Source organism: Vipera berus (assembly GCF_964194415.1).
Source record: "Vipera berus genome assembly, chromosome: 2".
Classification (NCBI taxonomy): Eukaryota; Metazoa; Chordata; class Lepidosauria; order Squamata; family Viperidae; genus Vipera; species Vipera berus.
The window spans coordinates 153,517,554-153,542,102 of NC_138203.1; the positions used below are offsets into that span (position 1 = coordinate 153,517,554).

The following is a 24,549-nucleotide window of genomic DNA, read 5'->3' on the forward strand; positions in this document are numbered from 1 at the left end:
GGGAAATACAGAGATGTGAAGGTCAGATTTATAGCATTAGATTTTTGTCCTTCATTTAAAACCATAATAAAATACAACAATGTTTTTCTCTCTCTTACACCCACTCACTCACTCAGACGCATGCATACCCCTCTTTTCTATGAAATTTATCAATACGCATATCCAGCTGACTGAAGTGTCCTTTCACATTCCCAAACAGTTATGGACTGACAGCCATGGGTAGACTTCAATGTAAACTTCATCTGTGTGACAATCCCTTGAATAGGAGCTCAATTGTTTTTATAGTCTAGAACATCTGCATGATCATTACACATTCTAACTGTCACTTAAAACACATTTCCCATTCATAAAAATAAATAGAGAGAATGGAATGGCCAAATATATATGGTTCTCCATATTTTGCAGCTCATTAACAACTTATTCTAACCAGTCCTTTTATTTGTAAACTATTCAAATGAAAAGTCTGTTTACTTATGAGGACAGATCTACCTATCCATTACAGATAAAACTATTTCTATCTGGGGGGAAAAAGTATTGTGTCACATGGCATTTTTCTCAAGAGTTTTCTGGGAAATAACCAGTCTGGATATATAGTATACTTTATCAGGACGAATAATAGCATGTGGTCATTGCAAATGGGGAAGAAAACTCTGAAGTTTTGGAAAAGTCCATCCAGACCCTAGAAACAGCTCAAATTTTGTATCAAAATCAGGCCACACCTTAATTAAGAGCTTTCTGATGGCATGAGTCTTTCCCTGCCTATCCTAGATGCTGAGCCAACCATTATGCTACCACCTTTTTAAGTAATCTGACATTAGACTTTGAAGGAAACTATTAAAAAACAGTTTTCTAAGATTCCTGAAAATAAAACAGGCCTGAGAAATTGGTAGATTTGGCAAGCACTGTACTCATGCCACTTGAATTCAGCAGGAGTTTCTTTGAATAGTCATGTCTAGGTTTATTCTCTTAATCATGTGTATTCTAACTTGGAAATACTGTAAGTCTCATTGAAATCATAGAATCAAAACCAAATAATAAGCAACCATGCATAGACTAGTAGGCTTCTCAGAATATGATTTTAAAAAAACCCCAAAAAACCCAAAACTGATTCCGACATATGTTAACTTTGCAATTACCACAGTTAATTTAGAGAAGGGCAATATAGCCTCTCTTATACTCACCTTCCTTTAAAGTCCATTTAATTGACCCTGTTCTCTTGCTAACTGCATGTAAACTCCCATCAAGAGTTGAAACGAACAATAATGTCTCTGGCAAGGTCACTGAATTGGCATTTCCACAGCTCTGAAAAAAAAAGAAGAGCAGAAGCCTTACATTTATTTTGTTAACTGAGCAAGGTGAAGATTTGATACGAAGGACAAGAATGTGTATTCCTTCAAACAATGACCAGTTCCTCTTCCTTGCAAAATTAATAGTTTAGGTAGCACAAGCAACCCAAGCAGGATTATACTAGTTTAATCCTGTGGTTTTTATTAGCTTTCCTACTATTGCTACCCATATATCGAACATTGGGCACTTTAGATTTTTAGATAGAAGGAAAAGAAGCCATGGTACATAATCATCCTTAACCTGAAGAGCACACTATGCTAGTCAGGGCATAATTTAGATCAGAACACAATCCACCCACTGCATAGAGAGAAGCCAAACAAGCAGTACTCATGAACTTGATTTGCCTTTTTCTGTTTTCCTTCTGCTGTGTGGGCACCAGGAACAAGGAACTTATGGCCTTAAAGATGCTGCTGAACTATCAGCCCTCACCCCATAATGGAGGATGGAAAGGGATCCTGGGAGCTGTAGTTCAGCAACAAATAGAGAACCGAATTTCCCTTAAAGAAAGATGGGTGAAAGAGAGCAAGGACTGTAGTGATGATGGAAATCATGTAATACCATGTCACACAAATAGGTGAGAATAGGATTTTCTCTGTTGTTGTTATTGTTCTTGTGGTTGTCATTTCTCCAGGTTTATGGGAGATAGTTGGCACACATTTTTAAAGCTGACCTTCGTTTTACTGTTTAGTTTTCACATATTTGTTACTTCAAAATGGTAGAAAACTGTGCTGTTGGTTTGGGGAACAATCCTATTAAAAAGGTGGCCTCAGAGACTGCCAAATATAGTGTGTGTGTGTGTGTGTGTGTGTGTGTGTGTGTGTGTGTGTGTAGGGATAGGCCTCAATTTACCAGTCCTTGTCATAAGACTAAGAAAAGGGAGTGCCACTAATTCATAAAACTCTGGAGTAAGGCATGCAAAGCCCTGAAACAATGCATTGGCGCAGTATAAGTAGTCCTTGACTTACGGACCACAATTGAGCTCAAAGTTTCTGTTAAGTGAGTTGTTAAGTGAGTTTTGCCCCATTTTACCACCTTTTTTGCCACAGTTAACTGAATCACTGCAGTGGATAAATTAGTAACCCAGTTGTTAAGTGAATCTGGCTTTCCCCTCAGTTTTGCTCGTCAGAAGGTTGCAAAAGCTGCTCACATGATCTTGGGACACAACAATGGACATAAATATGAACCACTTGCCAGGCTGATCATGGGGAAGGCTGCAAAGGTAATAACTGTGAAAAAGGGTCATAAGTCACATTTCTCAGTGCCATCGTAACTTTGAACAATCACTAAACAAACTTTTGTACGTCAAGGACTACCTGTATTTCTTAGGGAATTGAGTAATGAAGAATAGAGCACAGCCGGTGTTGTGGCTGATCATAATTAAGGGTTAAATTCTTTCTCCTTTGAAGAAAGAAAAGGGAGAAAGTCTGAAGAAAGAGGACTGAATGTTGGGACGGTTAGAATTTGGGTTCGTTGGCGGTTGACAGAGGAAGGAGGAAGGAGGGCCAGACAGATATTTCTAAACTTCAGTTTCCATGAATGAAAAGACAGCAAAGACCTTTCTGAGTTTGCTCAGGGAAGAAACCTCCCATTAAAACCTGTGGATAAAGCTGCTGCCTCAGCAAAGCACCTGTAATCTCTTGGTGGTCTTCCGGGGTGTATGGGTGGGGGGAAGCGGAGCCAGGCAGGAAAAAGTAGATCCTGCTAGAGTCAGAAAAATGAAAGAATACAATGAATTTTGTCAGTTAAAACAATGGCTTAACTCAGAACAAAACTTAAACATCTGCTAGGTTTCTTCTTCTTGAGCTCTACCAAACAGAAAGAAAAAAAGAAAGAAAAGAAAAAAAGGAGCTCTGCCTGTAAAGACAAATTAGCCCCAGGCTGATTTGGGATACCACTTAATGTTGCCAAAACCAGAAAGATCGGATCTCTGAGATAACATCCCGTCACAAGGCTTCGTGGAAATAAGCAGATGCTCTGAAACTGCGAGGTATTAACTAGGGACAGAAAAAGAAAAGGCACCTCATGGCCCAAGATAGTTTAGGGACCTTCATTACCTCAAATGAAAATTACTAATAAAATAGAGGAACATGTAAATTAATTTTCCCTCAGGGGTTTGCCCGCAAACTGGGGTTCTCTTCAAAGGGCCCTGACCGTATTTTTGCTGTAATTCTTTATCGTAAAAACAAAATGGTAAGAGCATTTTGATTGTTTAGCCACCTGCCATTGCCTGAGAAGTTTCAAAAGTATATTTAACACACAAGTTACTACTGAAACTCTTAAGGGCTTGAAATGACATTTTTGAATATAGTACTGATGTTTTCCAAAAGACAAGAAACTGACTGATCGGAAACAAAGATGTTAACCATATTGAATTATTTTACACAAAGTGTTTGAAAAAGAAAGATACAATCGGTTTCAGGTTGGTTATTTTGAAAAAGTGAACAAGCATTTCATTAACAATTGAAATACCTTCTGTCCAAACATAGCTATATTTGTATATGGTAACCAAATATGCTACAGGATCAAATGAGTTGTTTTATCCAATTCATATGATCCCATAAGAGATTTATTCATCAAATAAGAAATAGTTTTGGAGGTCCTTCCTTAGAAAAAAAAACTGAGCCCTTTTCAACTTCCTTATTGAGAAATCCAAAAGATCTTACAGAAATATTTCTTTTGCAGAGATATTTCGTTTGCAGTTTACATGTACCGAATGTTGTTTTTTTTTAAAAAAAAACCACAAATGGGAAACTGTTCCTCAACTGCACCTGTTAGTTGAGTGCTTAGGCTCTGTTACTTATCAGAACCTACCCATTTTTTTGTGATAAAGAATTATTCTCATATACATATTATATTATAATCTGGTATATTGACTTATTTAGCTGAGTTTCCTGGAGGAAGATTAAGTCAGGATATTTCTGAATGCGTGTATTAATTTTACAGCACTCTCCATAATATTATAATTTATTTCATTATGCTGTTTGTTTATAGCACCATATAGTACCAGTGCTATATTTTAGATTTTATAGTTTTTTTATCACTGAAGTATAATTTTTATAATTAGATCTTAGTGTTATAAAGTCGTATTATCTCATGCAGTAATCCTTGTAATTAATTATTAATATATTATGCGAGATCTTAAATTGCTACTCCTGGGAATGATTTTAAATGTTTTATATTTTATACTGTTTTAAGACTGGCTGACTCACTGATTAATTATACAATGTTTTTGGCACTTCTAATTCTCCCTTGAAAAAAGAAGTCTGGGCTTGAATAAATGTTTGAACTTAATTGGGACAAATGTAAATTACATATCTCCTAATTTATTACATCGGATTTTACATCATGTGTTTAGTGTTCCTCAGCCCCATTAAAAGAGGGATAAAATTTAAGATGATGAATTCATTTTCATCACATATAAAGTTTTGTCCTACAGTAATATCACATTGCATAGTCTTTATGTTTTCCTCTTCACAATAGGCGAAATCTAATGATTTTCTGCTGATGAAAGCCTTTCAATCCGTGGCACACCAAAGATGGAGCTGCAACTTCATCTTGCATTCTGAAATCTACTCCAATGGTCCAATCCCTTAGAGTAGATTTGGAGCCGGAATAGGACAATTCGCCATGGCCAATTTGCCACAGGACAACTCACCATGGCCAGCTCGCTGTGGGACAACTTGCCATGAAGCAATTCAACAATTCAAGTTATTATTTAAAATGATTTAAAACATATTATATTTTTTGTCATTTTTGGCATCATTTCTTTAATTATTATATATCACCATTTCTTCAATATTAGTAATCATAATCATAATAGTAAAGTTGGAAGGGACCTTGGAGGTCATCTAGTCCAACCTCCTGCTCAGGCAGGAAACTCTATACCATTTCAGACAAATGGCTGTCCAGTCTCTTCTTAAAAACCTCCAGTGTTGGAGCATTCACCACCTCTGGAGGCAGGTTGTTCCACTGGTTAATTGTTCTAACTGTCAGGAAGTTTCTCCTTAGTTCTAGGTTCTCTCCTTGATTAGTTTCCATCCGTTGCTTCTTGTCTTGCCTTCGGGCGCTTTGGAGAATAGCTTGACTCCCTCTTCTTTGTGGCAGCCCCTGAGATATTGGAACACTGCTATCATGTCACCCCTAGTCCTTCTCTTCATTAAAGTTCATTAGAGTTCATTAGTATAACTCTTGTTCCACAGGAAATTGTCCCGTGGCGAGTTTGCTGTGGTGAATTGTCTTAGGCCCATTTGGAGGGTGCAAAAGGAGTAGAAAGTACAATCAGCAGACTTTAAAATCAGGTGGGCAATATTAAGCTTCACCTTTTAAAACTAGATAAAATGGAAGTACAGAAATTATATCTTAAATGAGTGAAATACACTTTGTTACAAAAATAATTACCGAGTTGAATGTCATTTTCCTTCAGTTAATTGCTATTTAATAACTAATTATATTTAAAAGACTGCAACTGTTAAATATGGTGCAGGATGAAAAGAACTTGCTTTTATCTTAATCATCTTTAAGTGGCATATACCTAAACAAAACACCTACCGTACTAAGTTTCAGGAGAAGATTCCATAGGTTGTATTTCCAGTAACAGAATTGGTGTGATCCTTCAAACTCAGGCTCTAAGCCAGAGTTCCCAAACCTTTTTGGGTTTGCAGACCGGCCCGGGGGCGGGGGGGAAAGGGAATGGTTCAGCATGCAGGCGGGCAAGCATGTGCATGTGCAGCTACATTTGCGTGAGTGGTGGGCATGCATGGCCGCCGCTCACTCAAATGGAGCACTCTCACTCGCCACTTCCACAGCCCAGTTCCGAAAGGCTCAAGGCCTGGTAGTGGCCTGTGGCCCAGGCGTTCGGGAACCCTGCTCTAAGCAGTGACACCATTTGCCTAACATTCAGATCTTGCAATGCATAGGAATATTCTGCAGATCAAGAATGTTGCAGAATAGGCTAAGCGAAAGACTTCTGAAATTCTATGAAATTAGCAGAACAAAAACTCCTCTATGGGATAAGGAATAGAGATTATTAAAAAGGGATACTATACTAAGCACTGTAAGAATGGGACAAATATTTCTTCAGGAAAAAATGTCAATACGTTCTTTGATTGATTCCATTATCAGTATAGAAATAATTTACATATTACTACAAGCAAAAAGAGGAGAAGAAACACAGTCCAGCGTTTAACTGTTTGCAGAATTGTGCAATTTGCACATTCTTTTTTGATGAGTTATTAGGAAATTCACAGCCACAACCAATAAAAGGGAGGGCACAAGGATGATCCAATAAGAGCTGGATCATGTTTGCTTTTTAGGAAAAAGGGGCCCCAGTGTTGATCAGCTTGTAGCTTTGAATATTGCGATTTGAGGTATAGGTAGTCCTTGACTTACAACAGTTCATTTAGTGACTTCCAAGTTACAACAGCACTGAAAAAAGTGATTTATGACCATTTTTCACACTTATGACGATTGCAGCATCCCCGTGGTCACATGATTGAAATCCAGATGCTTGGCAAGTGGTTCATATTTACGACGGTTGCAGTGTCCCTGGATCACGTGATTTTCCTAATTACCGCATGAGAATTTGTCATCGTATCCAGAACATTTGCTAAGAGTGTTTTGCTACATAAACTTTGCCATTTGCCCCTTCTCTTATGGTGGAGGCACAGGGGTGTAATACATGAAAGGGAGCAACCAAGCTACTCTGGTTTTGGATTGAATCTGAATTGAAAAAAGATCAGAAATCTTGCCTGTTAATTATTTGTTTCCCAAATTAAACTAAACTTTATACACAGGGTTAACTTTTCAAAACAGGGGAGTTATTTGATGTTGGTACTCTCAATAATAGTCTTTTTTATATACAGGTAGTCCTCGATTTACAACACTTCATTTAGTGTTGTAGATGAAGTTACAACAGTGCTGAAAAAGTGACTTATGACCATTTTTCACACTTACGACCATTCCAACATCCCCGTGGTCACGTGATCAAAATTCCGAAGCTTGGCAACTGATTCATGTTTATGACAGTTGCAGTGTGGTGGGGACATGTGATCACGTTATGCGACGTTCTGACAAGCAAAGTCAGTGGAGAAACCAGATTCATTTAACAACCATGTTACTAAATTAACAACTGCAGTGACTCACTTAACAACAAGAAAAGTTGTAAAATGGGGCACAACTCACTTAACCAATTTCTCAGCAAAATAATTTTGGGCTCAGTTTTGGTCGTAAGTTGAGGACTACCTATAGTTCACTAAGATTTCCATATTTCCTGTGATACAAGTATACATCTTTCATTTTAGCATTATAGCTTAACACCTTAAAGAAGTACAGTTCAGTCCTCTGAGCAACTAGAATTTTGAAAGAACTAATCAGTTTATTACATAAACTAACCGTGAGGGGTAGTCCCCGTGGAAATGAATGAAGAAATACATGACATTTGTCCATTCACTTGTGAAAAGAAAATGTCACTTGGCGGTATTTGCTTTGGCTAGAAACTTCAGCCTGAGATCTAACTGACCATATTTACCGTCAGAAACAGAACATATGGTTGTATTTTCCAAGAAACACCTTTGAAGTTGAGTAATATTTTAACCATTCAACTACTCTTTAACAAACCGTTCATAAGCACATGGCATCAATAATCAAATTGGATTTTTTTGTCTCTAAATATATAATTTTTCTGATCAGACACACATTTTTTCTCATAACACAGAAGTATTGTAAGGACAGCTGTACAACATTGGGAAAAGATAAATCTAAACATTTCAGTGTTAAAAAAGAAAACAAATTTACATATTTATTTAGAGGACTAATTCAGCTTTCAATATCTTATTATATATCTAATACATATAACTTATGATCATCTACGATTTATAACGAAAGCCAGTTGGGCGTAATGGTTAAGATTCCAGGCTAGAAAGTAGGAGGCTACGAGTTCGAGTCCTGCCTTAGACATAAAGCCAGTTGGTTAATCCTGGGCCAGGTTCTCTCTCTCAGTCCTAGGCAGAAGGCAAACCTGAAATTTCACCAAGAAAACCTCAGGGATTGATTCCTGGCACTTGCCAGGAGTCAGGATTGATTTGAAGGTACACAGATAACCACAATTTATAGCAGTGAATTTGTTTGTGGTGTACTTCACCATTAATTGCTAATGTTTATAAAATCCAGACACTACTGGAGAAAACAGTTCTTTAATTTTTCTCTTTCTGGTCAACAAAAAGAATATTGGATTTCTCTCTTTGATCCAGATCTTCTACATATAATTTCAGGATTTGCAAGTGAAAGTGTGTGTGATGAAATATATGGCTTTTAGCTCATCAGTAAAATGAGTTATTCCTCACTAGTAATAAAATAAAATATTCAGTAAAATTTAACTATCTCAGATTAAATCATAAAAGATACAAGAAGTTCTGCATTATTTGTTTTGATATAACCGCTAGATTGGTCACAAAAAATCTATCAACAGAAGAAAACTTCTTCTCCCAATCTGGGCTGAGAGAGAGTGATGGGTGCAAAGTCACCCAGATGACTTCTGTGCCTAAGGTAGGATGAGACTTGGGTTTCACTACTCCCAGCCTAACACCTTCACCACCATGCCCCCACACTTCTCACTCAATTTTACAGATACAAACAAATAAAACAAATGGTTTTCTAGATTTTGTCATTCTTTAATTCAACCATGTACAAGGTAATTTCCCTTCCAAAGCAAAACCTTGGTTCTAATGCCTGGTTTTGAAAATTACATGGAGGATATGGAGAAATAGGCATACATGTGAGAAACATAAGACCAAACCAAACAGATACACACTGTATGCCAGGTGCATGAGGCATCATCATGCTTTCAAAAGGAAAAGTGGAAAGAAGGGGATTAGTTGGGTTTAATGCGATGAAGAATTATAAGAGAGAAAGCATAGTTAGACTGAAGAAATTTATGCTCAGAACAATAGATTTCTGCTACAATGACAGATTAGACACAGGTTGCTAAGCAAAACTGACCTATATTTATGTCAGTAAGTGAGTGAGAGTGTGTGTGTGTGTGTGTGTGTGTGTGTGTATACAGGTGCTATGCACAGGTAGTCCTTGACTTATGACCACAATTGAACCCCAAATTTCTGTTGCTGAGACAGTTAAGTGTATTTTGCCCTATTTCTTATCATAGTTGTTAAGTGAATCACTGCAGATGTTAAGTTGGTAACACGGTTGTTAAGTGAATTTGGCTTCCCCACTTGTCAGAAAGTCACAAAAGGTGATCACATGACCCCGGGACACATACAACCATCACACATATGAACCAGTTGCCAAGCATCCAAATTCTGATCACATGACCCTAAGGATGCTGTAATGGTCATTAAGTATGAAAAACAGTCGTAAGTCCCTTTTGATCATTAAACGAACGGTTGTAAGTTGAGGACTACCTGTATTCAAATTTGGTCCATCACTCCCCTAACACATTATTGTTTCTAGAATGATTTCAGTGACTATTCAAAGGCTCAATTTCCCCATCCTATGCTGAAGAATGAACTTTCAGCCTGAGACATGAAAAGCTGCTGCTTCTAATCTAAGTCATTTGGGAAGGGCAGTCCCTTTAGAGCAGCGGTTCCCAACCTTTTCTACACCCCGCACCCCTAGAACGCTTCTGATATATTCTCACACCCCTTACAAAAGTTCAAAGTAACGGCAATAAGTTATGCATATGCACTATCATTTTGAAAACCCAATTTTCCGCACCCCCTGGAATATCGTCTCACACCCCCAGTTGGGACCCGCTGCTTTAGAGGATCAAGAGAAAAGAGAAACCGGATGTCTATCACATCGTTCCATCAATATCAGGGAGCATACTGTGATCTTTAATAAAAGACATTGCTTAATGTTTAACAGACAAAACAGGTTGTTCAGCATCAATTCTTTGATACTGAAAGGTCAGGCTTGGAGAAATGCACAGATCCAGTCCTTGGAGAAGGCCCTGCATGAACCAACAGTAGTAGTGATGGCAGTCCGTGGATCTTACATCTTATAGTAGGGCGCGCCAGACCTGTGGAACCGCTTGCCGGTTGAGCTCCGGATGGCCCCCGACCTTCGCTCCTTCCGGCGTGATCTAAAAACGTATTTATTTGAGCAATCTGACCTGGTTTGATGGATTAGGGTTGGGGTTTTAATATGTTTTTAATTATTGTTTTAAATTTGGGCATTATATTTAATCGTTTTTTAACTTTTGTATTCTGTTTTTATATTTATTGCCCTGTACACCGCCCTGAGTCCTTCGGGAGAAGGGCGGTATAAAAATATAATAAATAAAATAAAATAAATAAATAATTTGCAATTTTTTGCCAGTCAATTTTTTGCCTTCTACAGTTTTAGGAGGAGCAAGAGCTGTAGTACATAGGGCTATATCATACACATGGGTCTTTTTTTCAGGGGGTGAATTTGGAGTCTGATTTAGAATTTATTTCTCCTCCCATCCACCTAAAAATGGCAGGAAACCATTCTACCAATTTGGTAACGGTGGTCAGAAAAGAACACGGCAGGCACAAAAACAAACAAACAAACACCAGCTTTTTTGCTGTTGTCCCAGGTTTCTGCCTCAGAGGACCCCTGAATAAGGGGATCATATCAGAGAAAATAACTTCTCAATGTTGAAGTGAAAGGAGATGGTTCTGCTTTATGGGTATATACAATAAGAGCTCGCTATAGCTGTCTGTTGCAACCCATGTTGAACTTTTTCTTTAGAACTATGAATAGCTTCAGAAAGGGGGATGCGCTACTTAATAACCTTTTGCCTCAGGGATAAAAGCAGCTGGTGGAGAAGGAGGACACCCCTAAGACAAGCGCCTTAAAGTGCAGCCACAGCTTTGCCAATGGCCATCTTTCTATCCACTGGCAGATGGGAAAGGAAGATAGGCTGGGCCCAAAATCTAAACCCACCTTTCTAGCTAGATTTTTTTACACCAGCCCCTCTCCCTTCTTTACATTACCCCCCCCCTCACACACACACACCCCATACCCTTGGGGCGGGGGTTGCCTTGTATTCTTTGCCCACTTAGACTCTTTATGTCAGGGGTCTCCAACCTTGGCAACTTTAAGACTTGTGGACTTCAACTCCCAGAATTCCTCAGCCAGCTTGCCAAGTTGTCAAGGTTAAGGACCTCTGCTTTATGTGATCTATGAGCCTCCTCCTGCCTCTGTGAGTGATTAACTTGTGATTTGGGTGGTACATTACAATTTGTGTAGTTGCCTAAGTTTTCCTTCTTGCCCAGTGCAGCAGAACCTGTATAGGATTAAAGGACTGATGGTTATATTTATTTATTTATTTATTTATTTATTTATTTATTTATTTATTTATTTATTTATTTATTTATTTATTTGATTTTATATACCGCCCTATTCCCGAAGGACTCAGGGCAGTTTACAGGGCAAGTTAAAACAATACAAATAAGTACACTTTAAAATAGAATATATATAATATATATATTATATAATATATATAATATATATGAGGAACGGAAGAGGAACCAAGAACTAGCTGTGGTTTCCAGCTGTTTGTTCATGGCTGGCTGGGGAATTCTGGGAGGTGGAGTCCACACATCTTAAAGTTGCCAAGGTTGGAAACACCTGCTTTAGGAAAAAAAAAGTTTAACACAGGTTGCAACTGACAGGTGCAGGGAGCTCTTACATGTACCCATAAAGCAAAACCATTTCCTTTCACTTCAACATTAAGAAGTGATCCGTAGCAGAGGTTCCACTACATTTACGAAGTAATTATTATTCCCAATCTGATCACTAGTCCATTCAGAACCAATCTGCATTGGGTTCCAGTATGGAGCGCTATAGTGGGAATTGCAGGTACATATCTGGAGGCTACCATCCTGGAAAGGCTGATGTACAGGATTGTAGCATAACAACATCAACAAAAAACCTCTCACTTATCTTGTTTAAATGGCCTTTTAAAGACATCTCTCATTTCATTTCATTCTATCCTATCTCACTCTTTATTATTATTTTTATAAATAACTCAGGGTAGAGAACATATTTAATATTTCTTCCTCCTCCTATTTTCCCCACAATAACAACCTTTTGAAGTGGGTTGGATTGAGAGAGTGTGTTTGGCCCCAAATCACCCAGGCAGCTTTCGTGCCCAAGGTAGGACTAGAACTCACTCCAAAATTGTGTCCCAGGCTAAACTAAGCTAGGTTATGCCAGGGTTACTGACTACTTTTGAAAACAAGAGATTAAAACAGATAAATGGGGGCAAGGGTGAAAGAAGAAAAAGGAGGATGTTTGTCATATCATTTCCAAAATGTAAACTGAGTAGGGAACATGGTGCCTTCCAGATGTTTTGGATGTTATCCATGCCAGCTGGCTAATGCCCAGAGACTGTAGTATTTTTAAATCAATGCGTCTGAAAAGCATCCAGTTGGCTTATCCTTCGATTGCTGTCTAGCATGCTGATATTAAGATGAATGTCCAATGGAGTGAGGATGCTCCAGGTCCCATCTTCAAAGCAATGCCGTCTGATGGACCCAAATGGCATGTATTTTTTCTGTTGCAGTGTCTGCCCTCTGCAATTGCAACACACACACACACACACACACCCTCAGTTTAAACAGCAGGTCAGGGACCTGGCTCTTACAGGGTTAAATCAGGTATCTGTACATCTGAATGAGATTGTTCTGGATTCTGTTTTTAATTTGTATGCCATCCGGGGCTGTTGTGAGCTGGGCCTTACCAACCTGACAAATAAATACAGAAGCAACACTAGATCTTGGCCTGAAAAGCTTCACCTGTACTGCAAAAAGGGGGTCTCATATCCATGTTAAACAGGCAGTATCATTGCGTGTAATTTTCGTCATTCTTCCACTTCTCATCCAGCTATCTAAAACGTGCAACAATCTTGCAAGTAGCAATTACAAGTGAAGTCTGTAAGTCTATAAAATGAAATGAGGGGCACAGGGTGTACAGGTAATGACAATTATTTCAATATGTCATCTCTGAGTCTATGAGTCATAATAATTTCAACTATCTTCGACTCATTTATTTAATTTCTGCGTATTTGCAACTTATTTTCAGTTTGAGTCTCTGGTTGTTTATTAAATTTGAAAGAGAAATAGGATTCTAAATTTGACATCGTTTTCTAGTAAAGAACAACATAGAGTGATTATCTCTCATTTATTCCATTATGCCTCTTCTTCCAAATGTTCTTGCGTTCAATATTAAGGACTCCTTTAACCACAACATTGACTGGAATTCTCAGCCATAAATAACTGCTATTCACAATATAGCCAACTTGTTTCCATCCATTATCATTACGTTACCTACATGAGAATTTTGTAAGAATGTCTTAGCCACTAAATAGCCAAATACGCATGATCCAAAACTTACAGACCCTCTTATTTCCTTCAAATTAAAACAAAAAAGCCTAGGAAGAAAATGAGTTTAGGGAAACCCATTAGTGACCCCTTTATTTTCATTTATTTTTAACTGCAAATAATATATTTTCTTATTTTGCTTAGGATACCCTTTCCTGTAAAAATGTTTTAGCACAATAACTATCTGAGGCCAAAATATTTAGATTGTGATTTATGTTAGAAGTATCAGATTTAGGCTGCAAACCTCCAGACCACTTTTAAGTGGGAGTTAAGATTGTTCAGTTTAGCCACAATTCTTACAGCCAACACTCTCATAGTGCCATTTCTTTTTTCTTCTTCCTATGTCAACTTATCAGTGATATCAACATTTTGTTATTTCTATATTTTGATGCAAGTAACATAAAATATTATATATGTTTCTATATGTACTATGAAAGACCTGAATTTAAGATTCAAAGAGCCAAACAGCTTAAAGTCTGTTAACATAGATTGCTTTTTTAAAACAGCACCATCAAAATCAAAAGTCATGCAACGCAATCATAGATCTGCCAGGCCATGAAAACCATAACTAATACATACAGACTAAAATTCAGTCACAGCACCAACTTGTTGGAATTTTAGTATTTTAGACTGAGATGCGCTAAAACCCAAGTGACTTTCAAAAGCAAGCCAGTACTTCTGATGGCCCTGCATGATAACAAAGGCGAATACTGGTAGGAATGGCAATTTTAACATTTTATGTCTTTTATCTAATTATTATGGAACACAAGAAAATATTACCTTTAAGGAGCTGTTTCTGATTATATATAGCCCTCCTGTAGTTCCTGTTTATTGTTTAACAGAGCTGTATGTTCAGAACAAGTTGTTTACCACAGCTCATCAGAGGCAACACATAATCCTATGAGACTAAAATCCTAAGCATGCTTATTTGGGGATCATATCACTGAAGACAGCAAGACCTGCTTTTTGCTAAATGGCACGCGTATATATGTTGTGCATAAAAAAATACTGATCACAAATGTCTTAAAAAAATACTCTGAAGTTTTTGTAGAAATGTTGTACACCTGAGTGGGAATTACTCTCTAAAATAGCATAGAATTCATTCTACAATTCTATGATGTTATGATCTGATACCCAGAAGGATTTCAGCCCAGGTATTGTGCCGTTAGAATCACTGTGCTCGAACATGAATATTTTAAAGTCTTCCCTATGTTTTCAGTTTCATGGTGCCCAGTTAAACAAACTTAACAATTCAATGAATGATACAATAATCAATTCTGCCCATCAGACTTCGGCAGTTAAATAAAAATATAACGGGCTATTTTTTTTAATTAAAACGAGTTTGTTACATTTCTTTTCTATAGTATTACAAAATGCTTGAAGGGATACCATAATTTAACCAGACTGCAGCAACTGTTTCTCTAAGCCAGGGGTCTTCAAACGTGGCCCTTTTATAACTTGTGGACTTCAACTCCCAGAATTCCTCAGCCAGGCACACTGGCTGAGGAATTCTGGGAGTTGAAGTCCACCAGTCATAAAAGAGCCAAGACTCCTGCTCTAAGCCATCCCATCTGCCACTCAAATAATGTAGGTTTTAGTATCTACTATAGGAACTTTCCAGTTTGCTAGAAATAATAAAAACACAAGGTATAAGAAAAAGTTAAAAATTAGGGGTAAAATAAATTCTAAAACAAGTTAAGGGCTGAAGGCTTAAAGAAAGAGATGGTTCTTTACAGACCTGCTAAACCTGAGGCACTTAAAGGAGTGTGCTCTTTAGCGTGGGAGTAAGACAGGAGGAACTTGTGTGTGCCAGGATGGTAAGTCTTTGGTAGCTGGATATCTTCAGAGGAGGCTTTCCTGCAGCTCTTAACAATATGATAGATTTGTAATAAGAGAGGCTGTCCTTATGCTAGTCAGTCTTAAGTGGAATTTTAGGGTTTAAAGGTTGACACCTTTAATGGTGTCCAATAAATAACTGGCAGCAAACAGTCATAGCAGGAATTGTATGACCTATGCATCTTGCAATTATTAGCAGCATGGCTGCCACACATTTTTATTACAGGTAGTCCTTGATTTACAACAGTTCATTTACTGACCATTCAAAGCTGCAACGGCACTGAAAAAAGTGACTTAGGACCATTTTTTACAGTTACGGCTTTGCAGCATCCCCATGTTCATGTGATCAAAATTCAGATGCTTGCCAACTGATTCATATTGATGACCGTTGCTGAGTCCCAAGGTCATGTGATCAGCTTTTGACAAGCAAAGTCAATGGGTTACTAACTTATCAGCTGCAGTAATTCACTTAACAACTGAGGCATGAAAGGTCATAAAATGGCCCCAAACTCACATAACAAATGTCTCACTTAACAACAGAAATTTTAGGCTCAACTGTGGTCATAAGTACTGCCAACTTACAGACAATTGTCATAGAGCACCTGGCATAATCAAGATGGGAAATAACTAAGAAGTGAATAACCTTTGCCAAATCTGATTGGTTCAGGAAGGGTTGTAGTGGATACATTATATGTAACTGTGTAAAAGGATGCCTTGCCATCGTTGCCAGCTGGGCAGTACTTCCAGACAGTAAACCTGCTTATTCAATGGAACATATTTCTGTCCCAAATGGGATAAACCTCAGTTCCTTAATCCTAGTTATCAATGGGATCATTACATTCTCCAGATTTAATTTAAAGTTTCTTTATTTATTAAATTTATATGCTGCCCATCTCCTTTTGAGAATGAAGATGATTGTCTATGGAGACTCTCAGTCATCCAGGTCATGGGTTCTCCCAAAGGCGATTTTTTTCAAAAGGCAACTGGACTTTCTTTGTTTTTGCTTGAAGACATTTTGCTTTTCGTCCAAGAAACTTCTTCAGTTCTGAGAGAATAAATTTCATTCAGGACTGAAAATTCTTCTTGGCTGAGAAGCAAACTGTCTTCAAGCAAAGACAAAGATGGTCCAGTTGCCTTTTGAAAAAGGAACTTTGGAACAACAAAGATGATTGTATCAAGATTGTTCTCGCTCATCCATTATCAGACTTGGGTAATGCTCAGGGAATTGGAGGAAAGAAAAAAGCAGCACTGGATGTTAACAGTATATTGAGAGCACCCCACTTCTAAACTCTAGAAGACCCCTCCTCAGAGTGTGTGTGTGTGTGTGTGTGTGTGTGTGTGTATTTTCACTGAGGAGGGGTCCTTTTCAACACAACCTAACAGAAAACACTAGGAGTACAAAACAGCATCCTGAAGGCCAGTTTCTGTGAGTTATGAACAAGGATGTCACCGACACTCTCACCCTTCCTGTTTAACATCTATACAAGGCTGCTGGATGAGGTCAGCTTTCAGTTGGGGTCTGATTTCATCAGTATGATGATGATACCCACTTGTACCTTTTGGCCCTGGGACAATGATGTAATGTTGTCAAGGTCTTATTCAAGAGCTTGGAATCTTTTTGTGAGTCTGGCTAGGGAAGAATAGGCTCAACCCTGACATGATGTAGTGGCTGTGGATGTCTGGACCACCCAAGTCTGGAGTGGTTTCCCTCTTTAGTCCTGAGTGCGGTCAACCTTCCTCCTTCAGCGCTGGTACATAATTTGGGGGATTTCTTGAACTTGTGGCTCCTGCTCAAGCAGCAATTGGAAGCTTGAACCCTTTGTACATGGCACATGGGCCTCCTCACCTTTGGCCACCTTACATTTTATTGTGACTACGCTCTCTACATGGGGCTGCCCTTGTAGTCCATTTGGAAGCTGCAGCTGATCCCATAAGTGGCTTCATGGGCAGCTATGGGTGTGCAGTGGTATGCCCATATAATATCTCTGCTTTGTGAGCTAAATTGACTACCAGTAGGTGGCTCAGTGGGTTAGGATGCTGAGCTTGTCGGTCAGAAGGTCGGCAGTTTGGCGGGTCGAATCCCGAGTGCCGCGTAACAGAGTGAGCGCCTGTTACTCGTCCCAGCTTCTGCCAACCTAGCAGTTCGAAAGCACGTAAAAATGCAAGTAGAAAAATAGGGACCACTACGGTGGGAAGGTAACAGCGTTTCGTGCGCTGGTGTCTAGTCATGCTGGCCATATGACCATGGAGACGTCCTCAGACAAGCGCTGGCTCTTCGGCTTTGAAATGGAGATGAGCACCGGCCCCTAGAGTTGGAAACGACTAGCACGCATGTGCGGGGGAACCTTTACCCTTTACCTTAGTCTTCTAGGTGTAATTCAAGGCATTGGTTACCTGGCCTAGGAGCTGCTATTTGAGGGAGCACTTACTTTCAGTAGCTTCTGCCCACCCTATCTGGCAGAGTTGATATGGTCACATTGATTGAGGGGTATCATTTGATGGGTCTCAGGAAATGGGCTTTCTCTGTCATGGAGCCTGTCCTTTAGAATGGCATTCCTTGATATTCCTGTGGTCCCCAACCTTATTTAAAATGAACCTTCAAAACCTGGCCACTGCCACAGATCTTAAAGTTAAGCAATTTTGGCAGTGAAGACAGTTTGCTACTGGCTGGAGGAAATCAGTAATTCTGACTGCTAGCATGTAGAGACAAAAATTTTATCCCATTGATCCTTGATTGTGTGTTACATGAGTAGATATAATGGGATGGATGGGTAAACCACACATGTGTGTTTGTGCAAAAGTGTGCACCTCTGTTCTTATAGCCTCAATCCACCAGCTAACACACACTGTAGACAGATGCTATGTGGAGCTTATCCCCCTCCATAAGATGAAATAGGAATCCAAAGGGAGGAAATAAGGGTGAGGGGAAGGGGATTAAAACAAGATTCTGCCTTGAACTATTTTAGTATGTACTACTTTAAATATCAGCCAGCACTAATCGGGTAGCTTCTACCATACCATGCTACCACAACGATAGCAATGGCACAAAAAAAATCCCACTCTTATTTCCTGAGATGCAAACAAAATAAATTCTATGAAAAATGTTTGGATCCTAGTAAGTTATGATTACAGAAATGCGTAAAGCAGAATTGCATGCTTTTGACGTACCAAAAGTCTTTCCATTGTTCATAGTCAGTATTATTATTTACCATTACCAGCATCCAGCAGGAAAGTCTTCCTGACCCACAAACATCTGGGTGATTTACCTGTTCGGTTTATTAACTCTTAATTAAAATACAAGCGTATATCAAAAGCTAATAAACCAGACAGGTAAATCATCTGGATGTTTGTCTGTCAGGAAGACTTTCTTTCTGGATATTGGTAATGGTAAACAATAATGCTGATTATTACGAACATTAAAATAGTAATGTTCAAAGTGTCATCCAAATTCAACAAGCCTATGCCAGATGCAACAGGTACATATTAGAAGCCAAGAACATATTTCTATGAAGAATGTGGTCTATGACTACCACAGAAAAAGCAACAGACGTGATTTCCTATAGAGGATGCTGATCCTATCTCTGGTGAAAACGGATGCTCTACTGAGAAATTAGAAGCTATCTGTCTTTGCTTTTCCTAACTTCGTTGGTCAATTGCTAGGCTGGTGGGAGATGAGAGTAGAAGCTCCAGGGGGAGAAGTGTCTGTTCCAAGAGCATTCCTGAACGTTTAGGAATTCTCAAATGGGTTGCTTGGGAAAAGCATTCGCTTTTGGAATCATTTCCTGGGACCTGGAAATGCATAGCCTTTTGGGACTGATCTCTGTTAAGAGAGAAGAGGACATGGGATGCAAGCCTCCTTGCTTTGCCTTTAGGTAACTCCTTAAAAAAGTACAGGCAGGATTTCAAAGAGGCAGAGGAACCAGAGATCAAATTGCCAACATACGCTGGATCATGGAGAAAGCTAGAGAGTTCCAGAAAAACATCTACTTCTGCTTCATTGACTATGCTAAAGCCTTTGTGTGGCAACAAACTCTGGCAAGTCCTTAAAGAGATGGGCATACCAGACCATCTTATTTGTCTCTTGAGAAACCTATATGCAGGCCAAGAAGCAACAGTGAGAACTGGACACGGAACCACTGATTGGTTCAAAATTGGGAAAGGAGTCTGGCAAGGCTGTATACTGTCGCCCTGCCTATTTAACTTATATGCAGAGCACATCATGAGAAAGGCAGGGCTAGATGAATCAAAAGTTGGAATTAAGATTGCCGGAAAAAATATCAACAACCTAAAATATGCAGATGATACCACTCTAATGGCAGAAAGTGAAGAGGAAGTAAAGACCCTCTTGTTGCGAGTGAAGAAGGAGAGTGCAAAACTCAGGTTGAAACTAAACATTAAGAAAACCAGGATCATGGCATCCGGCCCTTTCAAATCCTGGCAAATAGATGGGGAAGAAATGGAGGTAGTGACAGATTTTATTTTCCCGGGCTCCAAGATCACTGCAGATGGGGACTGTAGCCAAGAAATTAAAAGACGCTTGCTCCTCAGGAGGAAAGCCATGGCAAATCTAGACAACACACTAAAAAGCAGAGACATCACCCTGTCAACAAAAGTGCGTATAGTCAAGGCTATGGTCTTCCCAGCTGCAATGTATGGCAGTGAAAGTTGGACCATAAAAAAGGCTGAGCACCAAAGAATTGAGGCCTTTGAACTATGGTGCTGGAGAAGACTCCTGCGAGTCCCTTGGACTGCAAGGCGATCAAACCGGTCAGTCCTAGAGGAGATCAACCCTGACTGCTCTTTAGAAGGCCAGATCCTGAAACTAAAACTAAAATACTTTGGCCACCTAATGAGAGGAAAGGACTCACTGGAGAAGAGCCTAATGCTGGGAAAGATTGAGGGCAATAGAAGAAGGGGACGACAGAGAATGAGGTGGCTGGATGGAGTCACTGAAGCAGTAGGTGTGAGCTTAAATGGACTCCAGAAGATGGTAGAGGACAGGAAGGCCTGGAGGAACATTGTCCATAGGGTCGTGATGGGTCGGACACGACTTTGCAACTAACAACAACAACAACTCCTTAAAAAGCCATGAATGACCAAACCCTGGAGCTAAAATCGATTCAGATGTAGGCTTTCCTTGATCACAAAAAATAAAATGTATTTTCGTGGTAAGTTTACTCTGGCTGAATCAGCACAATCTCTTGTTTAAGTGAAACAATGCCCTCCCAGCCTGATTATTTACTTATGTTCAGAAAGCAAATGGAAGAAAGAAAAGAGAAGCAATGTACATAACAGGTATAGGAGACACAATAACCCTACAGGCCACTCCCAATGCTGTCTTAACGCAATCATGATGGAGAAATATTGACGGGGTCCTTCTAACAATTAAATAGCGTAAGTAAAGATATATGCCAAATGCATTGGCTCCTAGCATAAGCTTGATCGTGTTTTGTCTGGGTTCCCAGGTATACTGGACAGAAGGTAGAGTCAGAATGTAAATTACCTTTGCAAATATTTTATTGAACTTAGTCTCTGATCCTGCCTCTATTTTTGATGGGAACACAATTACAATTATCTGTCTGTCATCTATCTATCAACTATTTATTTATATCCTGCCTTTATTTATTTTTTAATAAATAACTCAAGATAGCAAACATACCTTATGTTCCTTCCTCCTCCTATCTTCCCCACAACCACCCTGTGAATTAGCTGAAACATCATTTGTATTTCTGAGAACCTGCCCTGGACATCTGGGCAAGGCAAATATTTAGGACAGCTTTCACACCACAACACAAGCAATCAAGATGATCATCCTGGATGCCCTATGATTCACTGAGCTTATTTTGTCAGCTAGTGCTCTAATTACATTGCTAGGTTACAAGATGACAGTGTGCGTGCATTTAAAAAACAAGTCACTAAAATATGTTTAATGGAGAAGAAGCAATGGTTATTTTTATAAAATAATTTACATTAAAAGGGGAACGGAAGGAAATGTGACCTACCGTATGTCAAATGAGAGCTTAAAAACATTTTAATACGATTAAGCATAAAATAATTCTAAGATTTTCAGTGCTTTCTACTCCTGTTCAGTGTGATTTTAAAATTCCATATTTATCCTGCTCTTCCACAAAGAATGTCTTCCATGTACCCTCACAGAATCAGGCCTGATTACAATAATCTTGACTGCAGATAAGATACTGGATTGAAGAGGCTAACTTTAAGGGTCTTTGGATAATGCACTTGCTCCAGAAAACAATCTACATTGGATTATATTTGGCCTGTTCTGCTGGGAGCACACTGGTTGCCAATTTGGTCCTAAGCACAATTCAAAGCACTGATGATGATTAAGTTTAAAGCCGGAAAGCAATGGTCAGGAAAGAGATAAGCTCTTGCATTTGAGAAGGGCGCTAACTGAAAAAGATACACACTAAATGGTGATCTGCAATTCCCAAAATACTGAGAAACGTGAGTAGGTAGAAGACAAAAAGAAAATTAGACCATCTCTGAAATGTTGATGATTATCCTTTGTTAGTATATGCTAAGATAGATGTACCTGATATGGATATATTTTCTTCCATTCAATCATATTTGATTCTTGGAGACTGCCTGGGCAAGTACCTACAGTTTTTTTTTGCAAGAAGTGATTTGCCACTGCTTTTCTAGGGGTGAAAAAAGTGATTGGCTTAAGATCACCCAGCTGGCATTGTGTCCAAGGCAGGATTAAAATTCCCAGTTTCCCAGTTTCTCAATTGATGCCTTAAGTACTAAACCTGGGGTCTTCAAACTCGGCCCCTTTATGACTTGTGGACCAACTCCCAGAATTCCTCAGCCAGCATGCCTGGCTGAGGAATTCTGGGAGTTGAAGTTTACAAGTCATTAAAGGGCCAAGTTGGAAGACCCCTGTACTAAATCAAACTGGCTATTTAAGATTTAAGATTTATTGAGATTTTTATACCGCCCTTCTCCCAAAGGGACTCAGGGCGGTTCACAGGGCATAAATATAAACAACAGTACAAACATTAAAAGATAATTAAATTAATGCCCAAGTTAAAACCAGAATAATAAAACAAACCTATAAAAAACCCAAGTACCCCCATCAGGCCAGACCCGCTAGTTCGAATAAATGGGTCTTCAACCCGCGACGGAAGGATCGGAGGTCTGATGCCATCCGGAGCTCAACCGGCAGTTGGTTCCATAACGCCGGAGCACCCACAGAGAAGGCCCTCCCCCTGGGGGCCACCAGTCGACATTCCTTGACAGGAGGCACCCTGAGGAGGCCCTCTCTGTGGGCGCGCACAGGGCGGAGGGGAGTCGACGCCGGCAGCAGGTGGTCCTCGAGGTATCGCGGACCCATGCCATGTAGGGACTTAAAGATCATAACCAAAACCTTGAACCTTACCCGGAAGACAACTGGTAACCAATGCAGCTCACGGAGCAAAGGTGTAACATGGGAGTACCGGGAAACTCCCAAGACAACTCTCGCGGCCGCATTCTGTACCAGTTGGAGCCTCCGAGTAGTCTTCAAGGGAAGTCCCATGTAGAGAGCGTTACAGTAGTCTAGGCGAGAGGTCACGAGCGCATGAGTGACCGTACACAAGGCCTCCCGATCCAGATAGGGCCGCAACTGGCGCACCAGGCGAACCTGGGCAAAAGCCCCCCTAGTCACGGCCACTATGTGATCCTCCAAAGTGAGTCGTGAATCTAGGAGGACTCCCAAGTTGCGAGCCCTATCCACAGGGGGTAAAAGCTCACCCCCCATAGAAAGAGGTGGAACATCCCAGGTGTCTCGGGAAGCCGGAATGTACAGCCACTCAGTCTTGTCAGGGTTGAGTTGAAGTCTGTTCCTCCCCATCCAGACCCGAACCGCCTCCAGGCAACGGGACATCACAGCGAGGGCATCACTGGGGTGGTTTGGGGTCGAAATAAAAAGTTGGGTATCATCAGCATATTGATGATACCCAACTCCAAAACCACGAATGATCTCACCCAGCGGTTTCATATAGATGTTGAACAGGAGAGGCGAGAGGACCGACCCCTGAGGAACTCCACAAGCGAGAGTCCTAGGGGTCGACCTCTGCCCCCCTGCCAACACCGACTGCGAGCGTCCCAGGAGATAGGAGGAGAACCACTGAAAAACCGTGCCTCCCACTCCCAATCCCCTGAGACGCTGCAGCAGGATACCATGGTCGATGGTATCGAAAGCCGCCGAGAGGTCTAATAGGACTAGGACAGAGGAATACCCCCTATCCCGAGCCCTCCAGAGATCATTCACCAGAGCGACCAATGCCGTCTCCGTGCTGTGCCCGGGCCTGAAACCCGATTGGTAAGGGTCCAGATAATCCGCTTCATCCAGGACCAGAGGGAGCTGATGCGCCACCACACTCTCAACAACCTTCGCAAGAAAGCGAAGGTTGGAGACTGGACGAAAGTTGTTCAATACAGCTGGGTCCAAGGCAGGCTTCTTGAGGAGAGGTCTCACCACCGCCTCCTTCAAGATGGTGGGGAAACAACCCTCACTCAAAGAAGCAGATATAACCGCCTGGAGCCAGCCTCGTGTCCTCTCCCTAGCTGCATAAACCAGCCAAGAAGGGCACGGGTCCAATAAACATGTGGTGGAACTCAGCTTCCCCATAATCCTGTCCACTTCATCAGGGGTCACAGAATCAAACTCCTCCCAGATAACATTGACAAGACCGCCCGTGTCCTGATCGTCAGACTCTGCCCAGCTGGAGTCCAAACCGGTCCGAATCCGAGCGATTTTATCCGACAGATGTTGACCAAACTCCTCGGCACGACCCTGCAAGGGATCCTCCCTCACCTCCTGATTAAGAAGGGAGCGAGTCACCCTAAACAAGGCGGCCGGGCGATTATCTGCGGACGCGATGAGGGTGGAGAAGTAATTACACCTCGCCTCCCTCATCGCAGCGAGATAAGACCTAATGTAGGTTCTTAACCGCAATCGGTCGGGTTCAGATCGGCTGGACCTCCAGCAGCTCTCTAGGCC

General features: G+C 40.3%; 1 protein-coding gene across 2 annotated transcripts in view; it reads right to left on the reverse strand.

Annotated features, from left to right (window-relative positions):
• The window catches only part of ERN1 (endoplasmic reticulum to nucleus signaling 1), a 79,465-nt gene that overhangs the window by 50,774 nt on the left and 4,142 nt on the right, over nt 1-24,549 (reverse strand). For both annotated transcript variants that reach the window (XM_081315826.1, XM_081315825.1), the window contains exon 2: nt 1,182-1,302. In XM_081315826.1, coding sequence (XP_081171952.1) covers nt 1,182-1,302 — 121 coding nt within the window. The remainder of the gene's footprint in view (nt 1-1,181; nt 1,303-24,549) is intronic.